General features: G+C 41.2%; 1 protein-coding gene across 1 annotated transcript in view; it reads left to right on the top strand.

The window, feature by feature from the left end:
- Nucleotides 1–11,127, top strand: part of MONOS_274 (putative HECT-domain-containing protein) — a gene marked incomplete at its 5' end in the record, with an annotated part of 45,546 nt that overhangs the window by 21,633 nt on the left and 12,786 nt on the right. Inside the window, one exon of the mRNA XM_067872683.1 lies at nucleotides 10–10,905. Coding sequence (XP_067731728.1) covers nucleotides 10–10,905 — 10,896 coding nt within the window. The remainder of the gene's footprint in view (nucleotides 1–9; nucleotides 10,906–11,127) is intronic.

Here is an 11,127-nt window from a genome sequence, read left to right as displayed (position 1 = left end):
ATATTCTAGTAAATGGAACAGAAAAAAGTACAAAAGAATTCCTAATGATTCAATTTGCGGATGACGTTGTGAATAAAAGTCGACGTGTTCTTAGACAATTTACAGAAATATTCAAAGAGCCACTGAAAAGTACTCGTGAACCAGGAGCGAAGGTGGATGAAGGTAACTTGAGCAATCATTACACTGAAGAACTCAATAAATACAACAATGAAGAGTGCTCTGAAGAAGATGACGATCTGGACGCCTATCATTCACTTGTTCAACGGGCATCTCTATCTTCCATTGTGTCAGTTAGAAATTCGTTCCAACCTTTTGCTCCCCTTCTGTTATCTTCTCAGACACATCACATGGTATCCGTCTGGCTGCATCTCCTCAAAACGATCAATGGTTCTGATCCTGCTCTGTTTAAATCGGTGGTGTTTGCTTTATCCTTTGCATCTCACTTTCAACGAGATGACTATCTTCAGCGACATAAAATTCCTCATTCTTTCTTGAATTATCATCCTTTCTTGAATTCAAAAACAGATGGGATATCTTCATTTTCAGGAGAGTATTTAAATAATTTTCAATTCAATGACGATGTTGCTTTGAACATTCCACCCCTCTTTCTGACTTCACTTTTCCGGCTGCTATCATCGTTCCCTCCTTTATCACCTGTTCCACGCACTCCTTCAAATGTTCTTATTGATCTTCTTCACTCTCTTGTATCCCCAGCATCTCCACTCAGACAGTTATTCTTCAAAGAATTGGTTGCTGAAATACAAATGATGGTTGGGTATTCAGTAGATATGACCTTGCAATCACTTGGAAAGTTAGACTTAAAAGGAAATGTACTTTTCGGGGAGGAAAATTCTTTGAAAAGCATTCCATCATTTTTATCTTCAAGAAGCTGCAGCGCAATTCAGAGTGAATCGCTTGTTGATCATCTAACAGTTTATCTTTCCTCGCTGTTTCTTCTTCTTCGAAGATGTTTGTGCGAACATCCACAGGCAAATCCTTCAATCAATGAAACGAGATTATTATCATCAGTATCTTCTATTACAACGCCTCTTCCTGTTGTCTCATTGGAAATGCTCAGTGCGCTTTTCACTGCTGTTCCTGATGTGTTGCGACTGTTCAGGGAAATGTGGGTGCTGACTAAACGAATTGAAGACGTCAAATTATCCACAACTTCACTTAATAAATCTCAAAATGATCAAAAAGCAACACAAGAATGCAGCGCATCAAACATAAATGCAAGAACAGAAAGCGCAAGCTCGTCTCCAGCCTCAAGTTCACTTCCTTCCATTGAATCGCAAAAAGATCAAAATAGCTTCATGCAACAGCATTACTTTGGTGTTACAAAGTCTGTTTTGAGTCCAAGTGAAGTTGACTTCGACTGGATATCTGCTGTCATTCATACATTCATTGCTTGCTTTGAGCACCCAGTTGTCAGCGAGTGGGCTGAAATATATGTTTGTGAACAAAACATTACAATGTCTGAAACTCAGAAAAGATATGCAACACAAAATAACACGGGATCTCAATCAGCAAAAAATCAGACTGACAGAGAGAAAGGCAAAAAGAGTACAAAGAGTACAACCACAAAAGATAGTCTTAAAAATGAGAGTGAAATGCAGAATGGAAACCAGATGCTTAATTCAACTATTTTTGTTCCATCGAGCAAAAGTTCTCCAGCAATTCCTGCCAGTCAAATAGCTCCGGAACTGCTTAATAAAAATGCGAGTTGCTCTGAAAGTCAATGTTCGAAATGTCAAACTTCTCTTGATGAATTGCTTAACGATCAAAAGAATACGTTAAATTCTCAAAGTCAAAGTGCTAGCTCTTCATCAAATGAAAACAATTTGAATCAGGAAAAAGAGGATGCGTTTATTTCTGCCTGCTTTCTCACTGCTTGGGAATATTTGTACATGCACATGATGAGTGGAAAGAGCGAAGTGGGCGGTTGGATATCGTTGATTGGTGTTGAAGGAAATTTACGCTGTGTGGATGCTACCACAATCACAGACTCAGTTATGAATGATTACAGAAGAGAAAGCATTCAAAAAGAAAGCATGAAGAAAGACAGAAAAGATGACTTGCACCTTCACAGAAGTGATCTTTCACCAGAATCCAAATTAATACTAAAACGGAAAAATCTATCTATTCTTGAAAGAAAAGCGAAAAAAGCTATCTTAAAGAGACGTTCCCTGTCGCCATCGCATTCTTCTGTTTCTCCTTCAGGAGCTAACATTCAGCTTTCTCGTTCTGTGCACACCACACCAACTTTAAAATCAGGAACATTGACTTCATCAAAGCGCATTAGCAAGACGGATGCTTTGATGAACGAGTCTTCTGCGTCATGCCAAGTGCAACAAATCATTCGGGCCCCTTCAACATTCAATATGCAACAGACAGCGTCTGCTCTTCTTTCAGACCATAAAATTCCATTTGACATCTTATCTGTTAATGTAACCAGCTCCACTTTCGCCTTGCTACCACCAATCATTCCACAATTCCGATATCCATTTGTTCTAAATATTAAAATGAGTTCCACACAACCAAAGCAGTTGAACGCTATTGAAGCAAGTAAAACCGAAGAAGATTCAGCACCTTCTCCTGACAAGTCAAGTTATTCTCCTTTCATGCATTGGATTAACTTTTTCAATCCTTTAATTGCAACGAAAATACCATCCTCAAGTGCAAAGGAATCAAAGCAACCTCTTCCTCGTTTCAGCACCATTCTGCTTCCTCATCCAACATCGCTCAGGAAAATTCACCCGATGTATGCTATTTTCTCTCCCACTTCAACAATTTCTGACACTCTTCGAATGAGCTCTGTGTCAACAGTTCGACTATTTTCTTCGCCTTCAACTGTTCTGCCTCCTTCCGCACTGGCTGATTGGGATGTGACGACAGTTCCTGATAACTTTTACTCAACATATGTTCACTCGCCTCAATTAAAATCTCAGAATAATCTTTTTAATATCGCTTCTGAAGATAAATATTCCGTTGGAAACCCTCATTTTCCACCTAAAACCGTTCACAAACTTCAAGTCGTCTCATCATTCCCTTCACGCTCAGGGGAACCGACAAGTGGAAATATGATGGTTAATGGAAAAGAATCTTCTGATCATAATCTTGCACCATCTTCATTGAAAAATTATTCGACTATTCGCTCAAGCTCGCAAAAATCTTTCTCTTCTTCAGCTCAACAGAATATGCAACGCACACTCAATCAGTTGCAGAATGTGTTCAGCGCTTCTCCTTTTGCAAAGTCTTCTCCTCCTGTTATATTCTTTTTTGAGACATTTTTGTCACTGAATAAAGTATTTTATCATAAGAATTCACATGAGACAGAATCTGAATTCTCTTCTTTCCCTTCAAATTCCAAGTGTCAGGGCAAGGCATCTACAGATCAGTGTTCATTTTCTGTTTGTCATCCACAATTGCTTCGTGCACAATTATCGAACCGATTGAATGAAAGAAGCACTAACAGGAGCAACCAGGAGAAAGCTTATGCTTTCGAAAACCAACAGTCAATGCTGAACAGAAGATCAACGCAACACATTTCTCCAATTCAAAAAAATCAACAGATCAAAAATTGTCTGCCAAGCAATCGCGGATGTACAGGAAATGATGGCAACCTATCAGCTGCAGGAAACAGCCAGGAGCTGCTTAGCACGAAAGGAAATATCTTTCTCCCTTATAGCTTATTAGGCATTCCATCTTCAATACAAGAAAATTTGCAAATGTCATACAAAGATTCGCCATTCTCACCTCCAACACAACATTCAGGGATGCTTCTTAGTCCACCTTTCTTCAATGAGTCTGTGCCAATGCAATCATATGGGAGCTCATCATTTTGCAATTACTCCTCTCTTGACAAAGATGAAGCCAATGAATCCTCTTCTATTAGGAGTTCACCTTCAAATTCTAACTCAAATACAGACGCTGCGAAGAGCACAGCTGGAAAGCCGTTTATTCCATTCATTCCATCTCTGCCTCCGACGACTGTTTCACCTTATCTTGTATCACAATCAGCTATTCCGCTTTGGGCTCGACAATCTGTTTGCTCCATCCTCAAACCATGCTTATATCCTTTGCCTCACTTCCAGCGATATTGTTTACTTGACGCATTTGCCAGTTTTAGCGTTTCTCCTTTTGAAACGCTTTCATCTTTCCCAAATCCTTCAAATTGGAGTGATCAGATTAAACTTTATCAGCTTAGAAAAGAGGTGCAGCAGATGCAGATGTGGATATCGAGAATATACACATCGATCCCTCCAAATGGAGTTGACATACCTTTTGTTGGAGTTGTCAGAAACTTGAATCCAATTAACAGAAAAGATCAAGCTTTTAATTCTTCAACACAAAAAAGATTCACAAGTAATGGAATGAATAAAAGAGATAGAAATTCATTTTTGCAATCCAAAAAGCAAGAAGCAAACTTGGCTGAAATTGATATAACCTCTCGTGTTTCCTGTCAGCATGATAGAAAGTATATCAGCAGAAAAGAGAGAATCATTGGCTCAAAAATGGAAGACAAAGAATTTTCTGCGACATTTACAAATTTGTGCACAGTTGAAGGGTTGGAAGAGAATATTTTGTGGCAAGATAGATGCCTGCGGATGATGTCATATACTCTGTCTGGTACTCGAATTTATTCAGCATCTGCAATGACAAATTCCTCAAAGTCTTTTGCAACAATGCCGCTAACAAAATCAGATTCTATGATGGAAGTCACATTTGAAGAAGAGCCCATCTATCGCTTTGGGAAGGATCAGGATCAACTTGAGATACCTGCACATCCGTTTATTCATGCACACTCATCTCGTTCATCTCCGTTTTCTGCGACTACATCATCTCATTCATTCAGATATGCCCCCTTTTCAAACTCGTTAGCTGCTCTATTTGTTCAGCTTGGAGCGATCGAAAGGGAGCAAGCCAACGAATACAATCTGTTTTCGCAAATTCCTTCTCCCGCATCGTCAACAACTTCGTCTAATCCTAATTCTCGTGAATCGAACTCACTGGAGTATTCAAGTGATTCATTTGAATGGATGGCCATTCTTCATCGCTCAGCTTCAGAAGCCATGTCCAGTGCGTTTGGTGATGTCGAACGAGGAATGTTGGCCGAAAGTCCCTCATTTTTGCAATTGACACCCGGAAACAATTCAGCACCTTCAACACGCCGTCCAGCAATAAATCTCTTGCAAAAGATTATATCGACAATGTATTCACGTAATTCGTTTGTTATGGAAACAGGAGTGCCTTCTTTGGATACGTATCTTACAGAAATCGACTTAAAGCTATTTTTAACTCTTTTCATGGGAAGACCAATTGCCAATCCACTTGGAGCATCGTCTTATGGATCAAGCAAGGATCAAAAGGGGCCTACACTCCATTCTTCTTTGAGAGGAACAGGAACTTCAAAGACACTGAACGTTCCTTATCTTGCACCGTTTACTTCCATCATCTCTTCATTCTTTCCACCAACTAACTCGACTCTCATTCCATTTGCCTCAATTCTTCATTCGTATCCATCACGGAATGGTTGCATGTACTCGTCTTCTGAGGCATTTGCACCGCGCTTTCTTTCATTCTTCCAGAGAAAGCAGCGAGACGAGATTCTCCGATCAATTTGCACTGCATCAACTGTGTTTGAAGAAAGAGGTGTTCACTATTTGAGCAATGGAATGATCGAATTTGATTGGGCAAAGTACAATCGCTTTGCTGCAATCAGAAGAAAAAATCTGAAACATTGCACAAATTTCAATTCAAGCACAGATTTTGACAGTTGGGAAAAGGAAAACATGGTGGCATTAGACCCAGAAAACAGCGCACTTGGAGTAGCAATTGAAAGAAATGAGCCAAATTCAACTGAGGATTCAATATTCTCGATTGGCGGGGAATCTTACAGCCAGCAAAACATAGTTTTAAATGGAATACAAACACAGTCTCAAGGTGAAGTTACACATACGTCTGATGGCCCCTTATCTGCTCTTCAGCAGCCACCTGCAGATAATTCTATACATTCATCCTCATCTTCTCCATTTTCCTCTTCATCTTCTCCTCCACCTTCTCAGCCAGGCTCTCCTCCCACGTGGTCTCCTCCACCTGCACCGCGCCTTGGAACTGTCCGGCTGAATGACGATGTTTTGTCTGGCATTGTTCCATCTGTACCTCTTGTGCAACTATTTGACGATGGATTCCGAATGGACGTTGATCATGTGATGAACGGAATCGGGCGGCAGATCAACTCACCTTCCTTGATATCGGTGCAAATGCCGATGATGTCTCAGTCTTCATCAATTGGTTCGTCTTTTTCGATGTATCCACAATTGTTCAATGCAAATGCACTGACAGCAAGCTCAAGATCTGCTATTTCACCAGCAGCTGCTAGTTACTTTCCAAATGTCTCAGATACGTTCCGGCTGCCTTCTTCGCAGCTTGTCGATTCATCTTTTTCTTCAGTACAATCGCCTTGCCCCACTCAACCATTTATGGCATTTTCTCCACCAACATTCGTGTCTGCTCCTTTCAGAAGCGTTTCTGCTGTTGAAGGTGAAAATGATAACCAGATGAGCCTTCAACCAATCGGGATGGATGAAAGGTTCTCTTCAATGATAAATGAGAATGTAAATAATTTGAATAGGAACGAGACTGAAAAATCGCAATTTTTGGATGCATTTGGTACACCTTCTCCGCTGTATGTGTTGAAGTTACTGGGCTCGATGAATCCGTTTGACGGTTCAAAGAAGAGCACCAAAGAATTTCGTGATGCTGTTCTGTTAATATTTTCTCATTTTGCCACGCCAATTTGCTTAGTCTCTGAAATTGTTTACAGTGTTGTTGCTCTTATAATGTTGTTCCATTCAAAAATAACAGTGAATAACCCACTCAGAACAAAGCTCACAGAAACAGAACTTCCTGAATCAACAGAAGTTATGAAGAACATGAGCTCATCATTGTCGCACGCATCTTCGTCAAAAGACACTTCGCTTCAGCTGCAGTCTTCTGCAATGGACGTTGAAGATTCTACTGTTTCTTCTTCAAATTCTTCAAATTCTTCCAATGAGCAACCAACATCTACTGAAAATCAAAGCAGTCAGCCAACGCAAGGAGATATGGATGATGTGAATCAGACATCTTCAAATGCATCAGATCAACATATTCCATCGCCTGTTCGAGTGCACTCGTCTCTTTTGATGGAGAACGTTCCAATGTCTGTTCTTGTTCCAGAGACTGTTGCCACGATTGAACCTCCAAATGAAGCGAACAACCAAAACTCGGATCAGCAGAATGATGAAAATGCCAATATTAGAATGGACATTGAAGAACCTGAGCAAATTCAAGGACAAAACAATCAGCAACAGCAAGATAGCAATGAACAAATTCAGCAAATTATTGAGCCAAACAATTCATCAGCAAATTCAGCTGTTTCGCAGCTTTCTGATCAGCCTCCATCCAATGCGAATCAGGAGATACCTCCAATTAACAATCAAGCATTGAACATTGATTCATCTAATTCTGTCCAGCAAGAAGAAAATCTCGAACAATCTGCACAAATAGACGCACATCATGAACAAGACCAGGCTCAACCTCAATCACAAGAGCAACCTCAAAATCAACCACAGCAACAACCTCAGCCACAAGAAGAAGCACACCCACAGAATGAGCAACAACCACAGCAGCAAGAAGGAAACGCTGATGGACGTATTTCTCCTTCATTTCTCGCAGCATTGCCAATTGAGCTACAACAAGAAGTGCTTGCGCAGGCAGGAATGCAAGCTGCTCAACAGCAAGGCTCAGCTGCTGCGCCAGAGAATGATGAGATAGACAACTTGGTTCTTCTTCTTTCAACTCTTCCGATGGGAGCAAGACAAGACGCAATGGCACAGCTTCCAGAAGACAGAATTCAGCTGCTGCCAGAGCATCTCCAAGCTGAAGTGTATCGAGTGAGAGAAAGGATAGCTGCTGAAGCCCAAAGACAGCACCAGATACAGCAGGATGCCATTCGTGCACAAGAAGGGATGAACAATCCGCGAATGCATAGGATAGGTCAAACAGCCTTTCAACCTTCACAGACAGGGGTATCCTTTGAAATGGATAATGGAGGAATTGGTGTTGTTCGTGGGTTGCAAGGACTTCATGAATATAGCGAACGACTACGCTCGGAGATACCAAGATACGAAAGAACTCTTTCGCAAAGCGAAGAGTCAGAGAATCAACATTTTGATGACTCGTCTGAGGAGCGGGACAGTTGGGATAGCGACGAATCGCAGCATGGTTCACTCAGGAGCGATTCTGACAGTTCAGACAGTGATGAAGACTCGTCCAGCAGCTTTAGTGGTTTAAGTTCTTCGCATCGCCATCTACTCCATTCTTCTCATATTGGAAGCGCTGTCTCAGATCCAAGTGGACTGCACAGCACCATTGAGAGTCTGTCTTCTCTGAGCAACTCTAATTCCACCATAAATAACAGGCTTCGAGCAATGAGATCACTGGAATATTTGCTTAATCCGATTTTTGCTCTGAGAGAAGACGAAGATAGTGAAGGAGAGGATGATGAAGAAGCGGATGAGGATGATGAAGAATCAATTGACTCGGAAAGCATTATCGAAGAGATCTTTTCACGCAGCATTTTGAGGAGCCCTGACTCTTCAGATGAAGAAGGAAATGATGAGACAGTCGAAATCACTGAAGGAGAGCTGAATGAATTTTTAATGAACCTCATCAGAAGCCGTGATGAAGAGAATGAGACGAATGACGAACAAGAAGAAAACACAGACTCCGCAGATATTGCCTCTCAAACTCGCTTGGGAAGAGCACATCGCTCTGAATCCATCGTGGAAAGCGGGCTGTTGAACATTGACTCTGAGTTAGAGGAAGAGAGCACGGATCAAGAAAGCAACGAAGAGAATAGATCAACAACTCCAACTGGTGAGTCTGAGTTGGAATCGAGTGATTCTCGTCTTTTGAATCAAAGATTGCATGAATCCAGAAGAGCACTTGTGCGTGCAGGCAACTTTGAGGAAGAAAATAGAGAAAATGATTGGACTTCTGCTGATTTGACTCTTCTTGAGCGTTCAGCGCGCACAGCCAGAGAAAGAAACCAGCTTCGCAGAGCAATGCGGTCAGTGGCTGTTAGAAATGGAAATTTGAGAGACAGGTTCCGTTATTGCGAGTCCCGTGTGAATGAGATGAACCGAATAAGCGAAAAGAAACGAAACGCAGCAAAACGAGAAGAAAGACGAAAAAATGGTAAAAACGGCAAGTTTGCGCAACAAATGAAAGAAGGAGAAAGAATCAAATATTTTGATGAATCGGCTGGATGGATGTCGTATATCATTCGGCATCCTCAACGACTGAGGGTCGCACGTACTTCTGTTCTTATGAACAGAGACAATGATTCACCATTGATCAATCCATCGCTTCCAGCACATTCACTGAACACGCTGCGCCTTCGTTCTCATTCTTATCAATTAATTCCATCCATTTCACGAATGAACAATCCGTTTGACTTGGTCGCAAACACTGCTCCGATGATCAGCGGAACTGATGTGGCAACTGGAATTCTCTCGACCATTCCAACCACTTTTGAACCTGACTCACAATCCAGCGACCCCATTCGATCATATCTGCTTGCAAGAGATTACAGAAGCACTTCGAGCTCTGAGAGATTTACAAATGCCAACTTTGGAAATCCATTTGCTTCGAGGTTAGGCGAAGATGAAGCAGATAATAGACACGGAAGCTCCTTGCGTTTCATGTCTTTAAATCCGAATTTCCCTCCACTGCCACTAAATGAATCTGCCGCACTTGAATCTTCTCGTCCATCTGTTATATTCGGAGATATCTTCGCACCGTTGTTTGACAACCATCAGCATAGCTCTTCCTCAAGTTATCAAGGCCTGCAAGTTCCTGGTATAAACTCGATGCCATTTTTTGATCTCTCAGAGTTTGGCATGCAAAGTCTGAATGTCCCAAGAAGAAATCAACCGGCATCACGTTCAGAAACTCAAGGAGCATCATCAACACTTTCTTCGTCATCGTCGTCATCATCTTCTTCTTCTTCTTCATTATCCTCATTAGGAAGTTCAGCTGCTCCAACTTCTGTTCCGCCTGCAGAATCCCAACAGTCATCATCATCATCTGCTGCTGCTTCTGCTGATGCTTCTGCTTTGAATACCCAGCAAGAATCAAGCAATGCTTCAACAGAAGGATCATCTGGCTCTTCGACTCAACCTGCAGAGAAAAAGATGCAGCAGCAAAAGAAACTGTCACTTCCAATGGAAGGTTTAAGTATTGATATTCCAGCTACACACACAGAAAAAGTTATCCTTCGTCTTTCCAGAATATTCGACAAGCGAAGAAAAAGGAACGAATATCAAAGTTTGTTCACGTCTTCGCTTGCACAGCAAACAGCATCTCTTCATTTTCTCTCAAAGTATGCTGGCCTTTCTGTGTTTGGAGACGATGCTGTGCTAAGCGCGGATGAAAGAGATTATGCCAACGAATATCCAATTTGCACAAACAAAAATACATCCTCAACGAGCACTCAGACAGAAAGCGCATCTTCTCTTTCAACTTCGTCTGCATCTGCGTCTGCATCTTCTTCTGAGAATGAGACTTCATCCGGGTCTCATCGAATCTCATCGCTGCAAATTACACTTTTAACTTCAACAGCACAACTCTCATATTTGACTTCACTTCTGTATGCAATCACAGATCTTCCAATCAATCAAACGCTTCAACAATTTGAATTGCTTCGTTCGCTTATGACTGTTTTGAGTCTTCACAGCGTTATGCGACAGCTTGCAATGTTCTTTTTGATCCAGCTGATTTGCATCAATTTGAATGTCTGCCGGCAAATCTATTTAAAGAAACAGAATGAGCAAGCAACTGCCCGAGTTTCCAGCAGTACGCAAAGTCAAAAAAATGATAAAAATAAAGAAAAGAAATTGGATGTGCATGAAACGAATCCGCAAGAAATTGAGGAGCTTTCGTTAATGAATGACACATCTGCAAGAAGGATCACAAAATTCGAACCAGTTTTAAATGAAAGAATAAAATATTGGCTTACTCACTGCCATGCACGAATAATATCTATTTTGAATCTAATATATTACTTGTGTGATACAA

The sequence above is a fragment of the Monocercomonoides exilis genome, assembly GCF_001643675.1.
Source record: "Monocercomonoides exilis strain PA203 chromosome Unknown scaffold11-1913109, whole genome shotgun sequence".
Taxonomy (NCBI): domain Eukaryota; phylum Preaxostyla; order Oxymonadida; family Polymastigidae; genus Monocercomonoides; species Monocercomonoides exilis.
This window is presented reverse-complemented; position numbering and strand designations above follow the sequence as displayed.